The sequence below is a fragment of the Apaloderma vittatum genome, unplaced genomic scaffold (assembly GCF_000703405.1).
Source record: "Apaloderma vittatum isolate BGI_N311 unplaced genomic scaffold, ASM70340v1 scaffold14483, whole genome shotgun sequence".
NCBI lineage: Eukaryota > Metazoa > Chordata > Aves > Trogoniformes > Trogonidae > Apaloderma > Apaloderma vittatum.
In genome coordinates, this window is record NW_009706509.1 from 1 (window position 1) to 16,119 (window position 16,119).

Sequence of the window (16,119 nt, forward strand, 5' to 3'; positions counted from 1 at the left end):
AGAAGGAGAAGGAGAAGGAGAAGGAGAAGAATTTGGGGGAAAAAAATCCTTTTTACTCAGTATTTTATTACTGATAATTTTACTGCTCAGTTGAGCCACAGAGTTGCATTGTTTATAGCTGCAACACTGCAGCTTCCCTGGTAATTAGTTAGCAGATTAGCATTTGCCAGCCTGTCAACATTTCTTTATCTTTCTCTAATAGTCATCAGTAAAATTATCACCTCAGTTTCCTTAGTTCTCTTTTTTTGGACAACAATCATCATATCCATTTGTAAAAGCTGTAGAAAGTCCAACTTTGAATTAATCAGTAATGTATTCTCAGGGACTCTATTGAAAGACAGTGCAATACTCATGCTCAGTGGTGAAGGGAGTTATTCCAGTGCAAATACAACAAAAAGCAATGAAATTAAGAAGGAAATAACTTGGGTTGATGCTGATTATATGAGATAAATTAAAATAAAGTGAAAAATCATTTTAGTCAATCAAAATACAGTCTATGCCTTAAACTACATAACATGGCATTAAACTATATAACATGATTAAATAACTCTAAAAATAAAGCACAGGAAAAGTAGATGGCATGAACACAGAAGAAGCCGTATTTCAACCATATAGGCTGCAAGTTGATAATACAAACTGAAATGGGAACTCCAGCAGTCATCTGACCTGTGTTAAGCATCTCCTTCAAGAGGAGATGAATTTCACACTAAAAAAGAATCATACTTACTCTAGAAAATCGTATTTTTCTCTGTTAACTGTGAGGATAGTCTGGATGACTAGTTCTATGTTATAAATAGTATAGTTTCAGAACTACTGAAGAGAAAGAATTAACAAGACTGTGAGAAGAGGCAGAAGGACAGACTAAACATGGAAGGTAATAGAGGCAGGTAAATTTTAGAAGTAGGACAAAGTAGATTTTGGAAAATCAGCCCTTCAGGGAAGCTGATCTCTAGATTGACAGATCAAACCAATGGAAAATCTTTCTACTCTCCATATGTCAGTTTCCTTTCCAATCTTAGAGAAAAATCCAGGTGCAGAACAGTATTCATTATATGAAGTTTAAGTGATTGTTATGATTACATTAACAACAAAAGAAATGACTTTCGGTGTATTAATTTTTGTTGTGAAGACCTGGAAATGGTTTCCTAAGAAGTAGCAAAGTCAGAGCATGTCCCTTGCTGTCTCTTAGAGTAAGTTCCACATGTACTCCTCAGCCTGAACTTACTGGAGCACATCTTAGCTTCCGGTACACCTGGACTGTCTTTCCATGGGAGCATATAAATATATAAGGAGGTGGCTTCTTAAGTCTCATCCCAGCATGAAGCCAGGATTCAGGATAGGAATGCATGTGGAACTGGAAACTAGGATTAGTTTTCAGGTACTCAGTAAAGACCCATGGATTCCCAAAATCTTCCTTATTCTGTTTATCCATATTTTATTCCATCTGCAAGACTGAATTACTTAGCACCTCAATATTATATATTTCCTCAATGAAGCTGAAACATCTATTTAAAGGAATACAGCAAAACTCAGCCTGAAGATTAAATTCTTGAAAGTATAACTCTGTGAGAAACCTTTGAAGTTATTAGCATCTCTCAATGGACTCTTCTTTCATCTGTTTTCTGCCTTAAGTTGTAGAGCAGGAAAATTAGGAAAAGGCCATGGCATATGGCAAAGTTATTCCTGTCTGTGACTTCTAGTTCAGCAATCTTTTTAAAAGAAAAGGGAGATTCTCTCCATTCTGGTTTTATTTTAAGCCAGCAATCTCAGCACTCACCACCAGGAAAAATGTATTTGACATCCATATTATGCCTCAAGACATCATTCACATCTGCCATATTTCCTTCTACCCAAATCCTTCTCCAAATATATCTCTGCAAATCAGTAACAACCTTACAGCATCAGGATGGCACTCTCATCACCCAGTATCAGTCACATAGAAATTAAGCCTCTAATTTAGGCTACTCATCTATACTCTTTCTATAGTCTGCTAAAAGAAAACTGAACTTCCAGGGCAGTGCTCATTTATATTGTCTATTGAAGGCTGTTCTTACCACTGTAAGGACTAATAATTTCCCTATTTTAATTAAACCTGAGGTCCGACCGATGGTTGGAGTCAATGATCCTAAGGGTCTTTTCTAACCTAAACAATTCTTCCCTGGAAGTGTTCTAAGCCAGGCTGGGAGGGCCTTTGAGCAACCTGGTCTAGTGGGAGGTGTCCCTGTCCAAGGCAGTGGGTTGGAACTAGATGGTATTTAAGATTCCTTCCAACCCAAACCATTCTATGATTCTACATTTCTACAATTCTATGATGATGTACTCCACCCCGAATCCTGGGAACCTCATTTTTTTTTTCCCACTTACTACAGCAGGACCCAATTATCTGTATCTTTGCTTAATTGCCTGCTTCCATACCCAGACTCTCATTTCATATGCAAAACCACTCCCATGTCGTCATCAACATGCTTTTTCCTGAGACATGGCTGAAATCTGTGTTTATGAGGGCCACAACGGCCACAGACTGGGAAGGTTTAATTTGTGAAACTCTCACAAGTTTCCAAGTGAGCTGTTATCTTGTCGTGCATGACTCACCCCATGTCTTTGAAAGTGCACTACAGGGCACATTTTCCTGCTCCCATGAAGTGCCCCAAACCAGGGAAAAGACTGCATGAGTGTGTTGACTGCTTGTGCTAAGATACTGTTTGTCAGCACAACAGCAAGATCCTGATTAGCTAAAAACATCCTGCATCTTGGCATGCATATTTTGGCATGCAGATCAGCAATGTTATTAACTACTAAGCGAAGGAAGGGCAGATGTGAAGCATTTTGGACAGCTTATGGTAGAAACAACTAAACAAGTCACTGAATCTAATATACAGATCCTAAGATAAGAAATACTAGAGAAACATGCGGGAGAGAAACTAGATAGATTATTCCACTGACAGGTGAAGTGTGGGTGCCTTTTCTCCGGAGGTGGTGTAAGCACAGCAGAAAAGCCTCCTCTGAGCATGGCTTAAGTATACTTGATCCTGAGGTAACTTCTAGATGTGTTATTTCTGTCTACATAACATAGTAAATACTAACCTTTTTCAAATTAATCAAAACTTGTTTGATTTCTTGATGTTGTATGAATTAAAGTCTAGCTCTGTTTGGTTTTTGAAGTATTTTATATGTTTCTCCACAGGTCAGAGCTGGCAGAAAAACTTCTGAAACATAGCTGAATTGTGCAACACTGTGAAGCTTAACAACATCTGTTGCCTCAAAATACTTAGGCCTGGGGGGTTTTTTTGCTGAAATCAGTTCAACATCTTGGATACAATATTATTTATAGATTCCCAAAATTTCTAGGATAGTATAAAAAAGCTCCTTTTTTTAAAGACTTTACAAATTTTTTTTAAGATAGGATTTGAGTAGAAGACTGTCTTCAAATGGACCCAAGAATTTCCTTCAGTTTCTACCTCAGTGTTTTGTTCTCTTAGGTTCTGATTTTCAAAATTAACTCTTAAGCAGTGAAATCCTGTGCCTAAGTTTCAAGATAACTGCAATGTTTTTATGACATTGGATTCTGCTTTTGGGAATAGTTCCGTGTATGGAAACCTCCACCCATCTAAGCAGGAATACATGTGTCCACCTATGAAGTTCAGGAATCTATTCAACTGGTAAAGCTCATTTTCTAAAAGAAATGTCTTACTGTAAAACCAGCTCCTTTCCCGAGAGCCTAATTATGAAGTGATTGCTCTTACTAGGCCTGAGGGGATTTTATTTTTAGTGAGTTTAATGATGCTACATGTTGGCAAGTTCAGGAGCATTTTGCTGGAAGAGCTGTATTTGAACTCTGTCTATAGCACACACTTAGAAGTTGTAAGCATAAGTCTTTCAATATCCAAAATATGGAGGAACCTTTTCACCTGCATTTTAATTGAGTGCTGTTTTCTTTACAAAAGGAAAATACAGAAATAGTACTTGCTGTGTAGAATTATTATTTACTTTATTTAAAGGCTTTTTTTTCACTAGTTAAAATAGAGGCATGCTAGACTTACAGTTTACATGACATCATCATTAGGTTTGCACACAACAGTCATGGAATACAAAAGTCACAGTGCATAGAAGATTTCTCTCTCCTGTAGACAATTACAAATATCACATCAAATATATCTGAGGAATAGAAAAAGTCCAGGCTGGCACTCTACCTTAAGTAAGGTAGTTGCAGTGTCAAAGAAAAGAACTGTTTAACAAATATTTTTTTTTAGCAAGGCCTGTTGCAATAGTACAAGGGGTAATGATTTAAAATTAATAAAAACCTAAATTTAAATTTAAAATTAGTAAAAGAGGGTAGATTTAAACTAGATATGAAAGAATTTTTTTTTTTACAATGAGGGTGGTGAGGCACTGGAACAGGTTGCCCAAAGAGGTGGTGGATGCCCCATTGCTGGAAAGATTCAAGGTGAGGCTTAATAGGGCTCTGAGCAACCTGATCTAGTTGAAGATGTTCCTGCTCACTGCGTGAAGGTTGGACTAAATGACTTTCAAAGGTCCCTTCAATACCAAAACATTCTATGATTCTATTAAAGTAAGCAAATATTAAAATAATCATGCATAATTTAAGATACACATTTCAGTTTAATGTGACTGCCCTTTTCTCAACATAAGAGTGGTCTTAATTTGGTACAGGTATCCCTGATATAAAAACTAATACTGAACAACATCTTCGTCAAGGTTACATAAGCTTTCATGTATGTGTCTTGAAATTCATACATTAGGTATTTTCTCCTATATTACCCAAGTATTCTACATATTCATTTAAATAATTTAAGATTTAAAGTACAGTTATGAGTACTATTTGCATGGATAAAAATATTGCATCTTGGCATGTTCTGATATATGAAGGGTCAGCCATATGTTGTCATGGTTGTGCTATGTATCCTCTAGAACAGACTCAGTGCTAGACTGTTTAAATGGAAATAGGCTAGGCTGATGGAAAGTGAAAACACTTTTCTCCAGTTTCTCTGGGGGTCTAAAATTTAGAAAAACTTGACACAAGAAAACAAAGGATTTAAGATCTAATGGTGTGTTTTACAAAAATAACATCAGAGAGATCTGTATGCTACAACAGGGCATGCTCTTAGTCGTGGGACTGTAAAGCCTGGTATGTCTGGTCTTGCTCCTCAATACAGAGCACAGAGCTCCAAAGGAGGATTCTCTTCTCAGTCCTGTCCAGCCAGAAAGTCAGGATATGGCCAGGGTTCACACCCAAACGGAGCACTTCGGAAGCACTCCTAGGACCTATAAGTTGGACATAGACTCTAAGCCTCTCAAGCAGCTTAAGAAAAATGGGCAGGACACTGAAAAACAAATGTGTGCTTGTCAGAAGCGAAAAGTGAAAGGAGAGAGGCAAAAGAGAGAAAGAGAAGGAAATATGTGAAAGTATGGTTTTCCTGAAGAAGAAATTAGCCACAGTAGCAGAAGTTCTAGAGTATTTACATGATTTCTAGGTGATGAATTGCCTAAAGCAGGGGAACACACATAGATATTTTAGTACTTTGGGCAGGTCTGTATAATTCTAAAGTAAAGAATAACTCTTCTGGAGCCTCTATGTGTGCTTGCTTCATTTGCACATGTCCCTAAAGGCAAAAGGTATAAATCCCCCACAAGGCTGCAGAAAAATAAATGCCTCCAGTAATGGGAAGTCTTAAAAAACTCTGGAGCTCTTCGATAGTGATACACCAGATATGCAGGGAAAATCCAAGGAATCTTTTGTGTTTCTTTTTTTTTTTTAAGTTAACCCAGGAACACTTCCAAGTTCCCAAAAAACTGAGTGCTCCAGTTTTGCCCTGATTTCATGCTGTAACAAAACACACCTGCGTGCCAATAAGTCCACATACGGCCGGAGAATTCAAGGAGAAATTCAGTGTTACCACCTACACAGAGCAAGAATAGGAATAAGTTTCAGAAGCCCTTTGTGGTGGGACCTGAACAGAGCAGCGTGCTGAAGGGCAGCTATACCAGGTGAAGCAGCACCACATTTTCTGAGCAATGGAAATTTTCATCTATTACCCATTTTTTTATATTACACGTTCAAAACTCACTGACTTTAACAGGAAGAAGCAACATGTAGTACATCAGTAATCCCCCAAACCACACCTATTCATCTTAAAAAAGTTATATTTCAGTATTTTCTGCATATCATATTCCTCATATAAGACTATCACGATAAATTACATATTTTAATTGCATTTCATAATAACCTTCATTCTGCAGATGCCTAAGCTGAAGCTAAAAGATCATCTAGCTGCACTGAACTTAAAAGGTTAAAACCACAGAAGTGATGAAGACAAAAATAGTGGCCATAGATTTTACACTAAAAATTGGAGACTATGTTTTTGAACTTATGAAACATAGAGCCTGGAAAACCTTCAAATAGTCTGAAGCTCATGACTCCTGTCATTGCGCTGTTCTTTAGTCATTGTAGCACTGATAGTAAGCTTAAGAACATATACACAAATATGTATAAATATTGTTTCTCAAGGAGGCATAGTCATGGCACATAGTCATGAGAAAGTACTGGTATTTTCTGTAAAATGAATACTGATTTTTGCAACTTAAAAATGTAAAGTGATATTTTTAGAGAATGTGAGTTTAGAATTAGGTTCCTAAGAGCATTATATCACAACCTCAAGATAAACAACATGTTTCAGAGCTGGTGAATAACAGCCTCAAATGATTACAGAGCAGTCCAGATTTCCTACCCTTTTTTAGTCTTAGGTGTTTATAGGTGTTTAGAATGAGCAAAAACTATGGCTGTAGCCAGAGTTAGGTGTATAAAATCAGGAAATGTTGATCTGACATCTTAACTGCTTCATTCAGAAAAAAAAAAAGGAATATCATTCAGTATAAAGTAAGTAAAATAATGCTGTCAGAAATAACAGCCAAAGAGAGCCTCAAGGAAGCTGGTAGAGGACTTTGAGCACGTATGTGGCACCATTCGGAGAGAGTGTCAGTTTAGCCAAATAATGAAACTGAAAGGAAAGAAATTCGTATAACAAAGTTGTGAATTCTAACTAATTAACTTGTGGAATTATATTGTCGTATTCAATATATATTCAACAAAAATTCAATTAAAATTTTGACAACAAAGATGTATAGCAAAGAAATTCTGTCATCTGACAAAAGTTCATTCTCAACAACATTTAGGACTCTCTGCTTAGGCATGGAAAGTGGGACTCGGCACTTCACAGGAAGTTTATTGTTAGGGGAACCTCTACAAATATCTTCACAAACAAATGTTGTCTGGAGAAAGAACGACAAGACTAATACCTACAGGAGCAGGCCTGATTCTGCTCTGTTTGATTTGGCATTACCCAGCCAGCATATATAATTACCCAGCCAGTGCATACATGACCAAAAAAACAGCCACAGTATATGCTGCTCTTACTTCACAAAGTAGTTAAAGAGAGGGTGAGAGAGGGAAATGGGGCTGTTTCAGAAAGGAAACTGATGGGAAAGAGCTGAGAAAGCAAGCCTATGCAGGCAAAAGGACTTTGCAAGAAAAAAAATATTTTAAATGATCCAATGCCAAAGACATATTACTTGGAGGCAGAAACAGAAGTTGCAGCAATCGTAAGCAGGCACGATTTCAGCGATGGCTGCAGCACATCTACAAACCTTATTTGATAGAGAAAATTTAGCTGAAGCACTTGGCTCATAAACAACAGGAACTTAGATATAGAGGAAAGCAGGTAAAACAAAGATGCAAACAGTCAGGCCAACTAGTATATATTTTACCCAAAGCAACTGCTTTCAAAATTCACTGAGATCTTTTCTCTCTTCTGCTGCTCAAGTTGCATGTCCACAGACACTAGCTTACCAAGTATTTGCATCTACACTGCTTTGATTTGCACTCCCTGCTCAACAGCACCTTTTTCTCCCATTCCTCAATTCCAAGCCAAATGTAAATAGCTCAGGTAGCCAGCAGCACCAGTTTCCACATGCATTGGTGGCTCTCAGTTCTCTCCTCTCCCTTCTACGATCACCCCAAGAGTCTTTAACTTTTCATCAAGGCTACACATAAACAGATTCTTTCTAAAGTTTCACTCCCTAAAACACAGATTCTTCCAGACTGCTAAAACTGTCACCCAGGCTCATATGACTGTGCGTCTCAACTACTGCAATGCTCTCCTTCAGCCTGGACACCATCTTTGGTATGCATTCAGAACGCTGCTGTGAAGTTCATTTTCTGAGCCCATCCTCTGTCTGTGTCATTCTTACCTATGCACCCACTGGGTATCCTTTCCCTGCCTCATCAGTTATAGGTACTTACTTTCATTTCCAAGAAATTTCAAAGTCTAATTCATCCCCTTTCAGCCCATGGCAAGGGTTTCTTATTCTGTATCTAACAGCTCATTATGCTTGCCCTCTATGAATGACTGGTTAAATGCGAGGATCTTTGCCCTTCTTTCTGTGCCTTACTCCTCTAGAAACATCCCAGAATTAACACTATGAGACAATTGAAAACATTACATTCATTGTCTAAGTCCAAATTAGAAGTGCAGAGGATCTGAATTCAAAACACTGAAAGAGTAAAGCTGGGTGAATAATTTACTGCATGGAATTTATTTAATGATTTTTGTTTAATTTTCTCTTTACAAATCTGTTTATTTGGTATTCAGGAGTACACATTAAATAATATTTACAAATTATTCTTGCCATTTTGCTTAAAATCAAGCAAATTTTAAAACTGTTCTGTTTTGATGTATATACAGGTAACATGATAAATTCCTATGGCCTAGTTACAGGAGTATAACTTAGAGGCAGACTGTGGGTACAAATACTGGTGATTATGTATCTAAAATTCACTGCCTGACAATAACTATAGTTGTTCTGGTGGTGATCATTCCTAGCAATAAACTTAGCTTTCAGAATATCATCTGAAACAAATGAAAAACATATAAACACATGAGCTATTTTTAATTTAAAATGGAAATCCTTTTCCAAAAGAATTGTCATTTTATTTTAAGCCTGATTCTCTAAGGAATAAAAAAAAAGAGTTCATTGCCTGAGTTTTGTCTTTCTGTAATGCTCAGTTGAGTCATTTTCACTTTTAACTCCACAGTAACTTCTTTAGACTTCTGGTTGAAAAAAAAGCAAATGAAAAAAAAAAGTTTTAGAGGGAGAAAAAGAGGTACATATAGCTCTAAAACAGCCACATTGCACACTGCCTTGCTCATGGGCGGGCTGTGGAGGGAAGCTGAGGATGTGTAGGGAGGCTCAGGGGGCATAGAAGAGTAGGGAGATGGAGGAAAACCCAGGATGAAAAGATCTGAAAAAGAACTGGTTATATTAAGGCAGTAACAGTAGTGAAAGGATGTGAGAGGTTTAAGACATCTTTCTATAGAAAAATAGATTCTGTTTATTCCCCTGCCAGCAGAATTACATGGGAGTCTTAACTTCTTGGATTTTTTATTCTTCTTAGAATCATTGAATTATAGAATCATTCAGGCTGGAAAAGATCCTTGGGGTCATCAAGTCCACCCATTAACCCTACCCTACAAAGCTCACCCCTAAACCATATCCCCCAACACCACACCTAAAGGACTTTTAAACACATCCAGAGACGATGGTTCAACGACCTCCTTGGGCAGCCTATTCCAGTCTAAACCTACTCCGTCGCAGTTTGAAGCCATTCCCTCTTGTTCTATCCCTAATTACCTGTGGGAAGAGACCAGCACCAACCTCTTTACAATGTCCATTCAGATAGTTGTAGAGAGTGATGAGGTCTGTTCAAACTAAACAGCCTCAGCTCCTTCAATAGCTCTATGTAAGATTTATTCTCCAGGCCCTTCACCAGCTTTGTTGCCCCTTCTCTGCACTCACTCCAGCACCTCGATATCTCTCTTGTATTGAGATGCCCAAACCTGGACACAATACTCAAAGTGAGGCCTCACTAGTGCTGAGTACAGGGGGACAATCCCCTCCCTACTCCCACTGGTCACACTATTTCTAATACAAGCCAGGATGCAATTGGCCTTCTTGGCCACCTGGGCACATTGCTGGCTCATATTCAGCCGCATATTGATTAGAATTCCCAGGTCCCTCTCTGCCAGACAGCTTTCCAGCCACACTTCCCCAAACCTGTAGCATTGCATGGGGTTGTTGTGGCCCAAGTGCAGGACCTGGCATTTGGCCTTGTTGAAGCTCATACCGTTAACATTGACACATTGATCCAATCGATCCTAGTCTCTTTGTAGGACCTCCTTAACCTCGTGCAGACCAACACTCCAACCTAAGTTGGTGTCATCTACAAACTTACTGATGATACACTCTATGTCCTTATCAAGATCATCAATAAAGATGTTAAACAGAAATGGTCCCAACACTGAGCCCTGAGGAACACCACTTGTGACTGGCCACCAGCTGGATTTAACACCATTGACCACCACTCTTTGGGCACTTCCATTCAGCCAGTGCTTACATCCAAGTCATGAGCAGACAGTTTTCCTAAGATAATTCTGTAGGGAACTGAAGGCTTTTCAAAAGTCTAGGCAGACAATATCCACAGCCTTTGCCTTGTCCAACAGTTGGATCATATTGTCATAGTAGGAGATCAGGTTTGTCAGGCAGGACCTGCTTTTCACAAATTCAGGCTGACTGGGCCTGATCCCCTGGTTGTTCTTTATATGGCATGTCATGGCACTCAAGATGATCTGCTCCATGACCTTCCCTGGTAACAAGGTCAGACTGGCAGGTCTATAGTTTTGTGGATCCTCTTGTCAGCCTTTCTTGTAGATGGGTGTTACATTTGCTGCCTTCCAGTCCATTGGGACCTCTCCAGTTAGCCAGGACTTCAGATAAATAATGGAAAGGGGCTTGGCAAGCACGTCTGCCAACACTTTCAGCATGCTTCGGTGTAATCCATGAGGTCCCATAGACTTACCTGCATCTAAGTGGCATAGCAGGTCACTGACCACTTCTTTTTTAATTGCGATGACCTCATTCTGCTTCCCCTCCCTGTCTCCTAGCTCATGAGGCTGAGTGCCCAGGAAACAGCTAGTTCCACTGCTAAAGGCTGAGGAAAAGCAGGCATTGAGCACCTCAGCCTTTTCCTCAGCCTTTGTTGTTTCTCTCTGCATCCAATAAAGGGTGGAGATTTTCCATAATCCTCCTTTTGTTGTTATTGAACTTACAGAAACATTTTTTATTATCCTTAACAGCTGTAGCTAGGTTGAGCTCTAGCTGCTCTTTGCCTCTCCCTGCATAGCTTCACTACATCTTTATAGTCTTGATGAGAGACCTGCCTCCTCCTTCCAAAGGTCATAGACTCTCCTTGTGTCCTTGATGTCCATCCACAGGTCCCTATTTAGCCAGGCTGGTCTCCTTCCCTGCCAACTCATTTTTCAGCACACAGGGTCAGCCTGCTCCTGTGCCTTTAAGACTTCCCTCCTGAAGGACATCCAGCCTTGCTGGACTCCTATATCCTTCAGGAAGGCCTCCCAAGGGATTTTGTCAATCAGTCTCCTGAACAGGTCAAAGTTTGCCCTCTGGAAGTCTAAGGTGGCAGTTTTACTAAATGCTCTCTTTTTTTCTCCAAGGATTGAAAACATAGTCATCTCATGATCACTGTGCCCTAGATGGCCTCCAATCTTTATTTCCCCAACAAGTTCTTCCCTGTTCACAAGGAGCAGGTCTAGGAGGGTAGCTTCCCTCACCAGTTGTGTCAGGAAGTTATCTTACACAGACTCCAGGAACCTCTGGGACTATTCTCTCTCTGCTGTGTTGTATTTCCAGCAGACATTGAAGTCCCCCATGGGCACAAGGGGTAGCACTTGTGAAACTTCTCTCAACTGCTTATAAAAAATCTCATCTACTTCTTCATTCTGGTTGAGTGGTCTATAACAGATTTCCACCACAATATCACTCTTCCTGGCCTTACTCCTGATTCTTACTCATAAGGACTTGAACGTATCATCACCTTCATTAATTTGTACACTTTCATATGTCTCCCTAACATAGAGGGCCATTCCACCATCTCTTCTTCCTTTCCTATCCCTTCTGAATGCACAGATCTTATTTTGCCTATGTCAGCAGTCACAATCTTATTTCACTGGTCAGGACAATATTTCCACACATCTAAGGTAGAAAAAAGCTGGGTGACAGAAAGAAAGACATGGTCCAAATGATATAATATTAATCATTTATGTATAAATATTCCTTCTTAGTATTCTCACAGGACTCAGCCAACCTTCCTTCCAAACAGGTCATAGTGTTTCACTTGGTTTTTTTCCTATTACCATGCAACCATAGTTATCAACAGAGTCTGTCCTGAATGCCTGAAAACAGCTAACTAAAATTAATAATCTGGGAAAACATTAACTACATCCATGTACCAGATACAGCATGAGAAGCAGGATCACTAGGTATTACTCTTGACTGTGGGACAGAAGTTCCTCAAGCCCTGTTCTCAGAGCTGGCTTGTGATCCACTGCAGCAACATCAAATTAATACAAACCAAAATCAAACTTTCAATCTTTTCTGACTGTCTCATCGTAAAAATTTTCAAATGAGGGTTGGTACCTTACAATGCAGTCCTCTCCCAACATGGCCTTTGGCTTCTGAGCATTAATAATACAACTCCCTAACCCAGGAGCACAAAATTTATTTGCAGTGTGATCTTTTAGTGTGGTATGCTGTCCTATCAACTTATATTTATATAGTGTTCAGTTCTACCTGTGGCATGTATTGCAACTTTTCAGCCACAGCTATTGTTTAGGTGGGTCATTGGTATTTTTGGATGCCCTTTAAAGTGTATTAGAGGCTAAACATGAAAGGAACAGCAGTCTTGTGAAGAACTTTTCTCTATAACATATCAACAAATAACTATTTGAAAGTTTGAAAACTGGTGATTTGGTTTGCAAGCCTCAGACAGAAAATGAAGTCAACATGTAATTTTATAACTACATTTTCTTTGGTGCATTCAGTTATGAAAAGAAATTTGCTTTGCTTTTCCTACCACAAAATTAAAGGTATTCCATATAAAAAAATGAACATATTCTCTGTAGATTTCACAGGATAGTTACACAGATAATATCTTAACCGCATTTATTAAATTCTACCTCCCCTCTTTTTTCTCTCAAATACGTATTGAATACCAAATCCACTGAAGAGAAGTGATGAATTATGTAATAGCATCAACACACAGAGCAGTAAAGGAGTGTGACACCCCAGTGCCATGCCCCGCTCACTCTTTTTACTACAAATGGACATCTGCTGTCCTCTTCCTGCTTTTTAGTGGAAGTATAAATCTATACACTTTTTCAGAAAATGCTCTGCTTTTTATAGAAAATTTGAATTTTTTCAGGGGAACGCTAACTGCCTAAACTCTAAAGCTTTCAAGTTTCAGCTGAAACAGGAAGTATTTGAGTGCCTTCTAGGAGCTGCATCTTGGGCAAGGATAACCCTGGTGCACTTCATCATCCTTAGGGCACTGTGGCAGATGTGTCACTTAATGGAAACCAGGATATAAAACAAGAGCAAAATGGGAATACGAGGCATATATTCCCGTGGTGGGAACATGATGACAGCTAAGCATCAAAAGCATTTGACTTCCAATGGGCATATTTCAGATTTTTTTTTTTAATGTGAAACAAAAATATTGCCTTTCCTTTGTTATAAGGAAAGACTAATTTTAGGAATATGGTTACTGGGATTGTTTTATATCTCAGTTCCAATTAGATTTTGCTAACTTAAGGCTTGAGCTATTACCTTGTAGATGTCCAGAAATCCACACTGATGGTCAAACCGCGTGTAGAGTTCATTCAGCATGCTGATGACCTGCATGGGTGTGCACTGCGCACAGATGGCAGTGAAGCCAACGATGTCCGAGAAGAGCATGGTGACATCATCAAACTTCCTGGCCTGAACCTGCTGCCCCTGCCACAACTGCTGAGCCACTTCTTCAGGGAAAATAGAAATAAGGAGATCCACTGTTTTCTTCTTTTCCTCTTCCAGGGCTTTGTGTGTGCATTCTAGTGTTGCCTTCAGCTTATCCATTCGTTTTTTCAAGCCATCCTGGGCCTTTGCTTGCTCACCAACCAATATGACATCACGGGTAGCGTCATGGATAGGTATGTCCGAAAGATGGAGGCCTCGGCCCATCAGTTCATCCAGTTTGTCCACACAGGGGGAACCCAGAAACAAAATCGAATTTGATTCTGGCACATGAATCATTTGCCCTTTAACTTCCATCACCTGCAAAATAAAAATAGAGTTTAGGAAAGTAAACACTAGTTGATAGATGCAGTTCCCCTTTCCAGTTTCCCCACCTCTCCTCTTCAGCTGAAATGATAAACTGTAGCCCTTTATGGAGAAACCTCTTAACACTCACCTTTTCAAGTAATGAGGCCCGCATAGTCTACTCACCAAGGTGAGTCAGAAAATAGCCTATACTGACACAAAAGTATTCCCAGATCAGATGTTAGATTCTATTTTAACCCAATTAAATACGAAAACAAAGGCAATAATATGTATTTCTCAGAATGGTATGTAAACAAAACTTCTGTTTTTTTTCTCCTGGAACATATCCGACCTTAAAAACAAATTCTAGAGTAGTTCCTTCTCTGTCACTTAGCTATAAATTATAAAAAGAGCAAAATTAAAAGGAAATGACAACTAACTGAAAGCAGGTTAGTAAAATGGTGAAGTAGCTTCTGTTCAGTAAAATAGCTACTAAGTCAAATGTGGCCATGTGATGCAAGAATCAGATAAAAACAGATGTGAGAAAAAAGTCCATAACACAATGAGTGGCATGGAAAAAGGGTCCCAGGGCTCCAATTTCCTGTTTTTGCCTTGTCATGCATGCAGCAGAGTTGAAGGGTGACATTCTGTTACAAGTCTGCAGATTCTTGGTGATATAGTTTCATGTAATCTGCATTTGCAGAAGTAGGAACAGTAGGAAAGGAGTAGCAGGTAGTTCACCACACTGTTTTGTAGATTTTGCATTTGCCTGTTAAATGTCTGGATGTTTTGAGTGCTGTCCAGCGGCTGATACCAATGAGGCCCTGGCTTCTTAGCTCTTGCTCCATGGTGGCAGCAAAGCACAAAAGTACCAGACTGAAATTGACATTGAAAACCAACCGTAATGATGTATTTGACCTTTTGGGGCTACATAAAATATGATTTTTATTAACTTACTCATGTCACACAAAAATCACTGTAAAATACTATAGAGACATTTCTCACCTGAATATAGTATTCAAAACAAAACCAGTCCAACCCAAACCATTACATCGTTCTGTGATTCTATGCAGAAGAAAAGGAAGATGAATATGTTTTGTTTAAGTGAAAAATAATTAAATTGCATAAACTGGTTCTCTTTGTAAACACAGTCTGCCATAGCCTCTGCCATGAAAAGCAATCATTAATGTTTTCATTGCAGGACTGCACAAAGACCAGGGCAATACTGTGCAAAGTAGACTAAAATCCCCACAGTCCTCACCCCAAGGATCTCACGGACAAAACAGGAACAACACAAACCTCATCTATCCAAGCACAATGTTAGGCACGACTATGCCTTAAATCCGTGTTTTCTATGCCACGCAATCCACAGGAATAAAAATGTCTCTTCCAGGTACCTTTTTTTCATCATGTAGGCATTCCCTCACTCTCACAATTCACTTTATCATTTAATCCTCCTTCTATTCATAATCCTTTCAAGCAAAATAGGAGAAGATCAATCAGACAACCTAGAGGAGTCTCTAATATAATTCTCTTCTCAGTGATGTCTAATGACAGGATAAGGGGCAACAGGTGCAAGCTGGAGCCCAGGAGGTTCCACAAAAACATTAGGAAAAGCTTTTTCAGTGCGAAGGTGACAAAGCACTGGCACAGGCTGTCCAGAGAAGTTGTGGAGTCGCCTTCTCTGGAGACATTCAAAACTCTCCTGGATGCGTTCCTGTGTGACCAACTCTAGGTAGGATTTCTTATGTTAGATAATATGCCGCCATTGCAGATCCTACTATCAATATGAGGACTAAGCCAATCCTGTTCCCACTGCCTCCACATCCTACCGCTCTGCCTCCACACCCTACCCTGCTAGAAGCCTGACAGATGTAACTACTGATGTAACTT

At 39.2% G+C, this 16,119-nt stretch overlaps 1 protein-coding gene across 1 annotated transcript; it reads right to left on the reverse strand.

The window, feature by feature from the left end:
• Positions 1–13,755: 13,755 nt before the first annotated feature.
• Positions 13,756–14,401, reverse strand: LOC104271220 (guanylate cyclase soluble subunit alpha-2-like; the record flags this gene model as incomplete). Its single annotated transcript, XM_009865825.1, has 2 exons — positions 14,378–14,401; positions 13,756–14,241 (listed from the first exon to the last, which is right to left on the reverse strand). Coding segments are annotated over exons 1-2 (510 nt in total), but the record flags the coding sequence as incomplete, so codon positions are not given.
• Between the last annotated feature and the right edge of the window lie 1,718 nt (positions 14,402–16,119).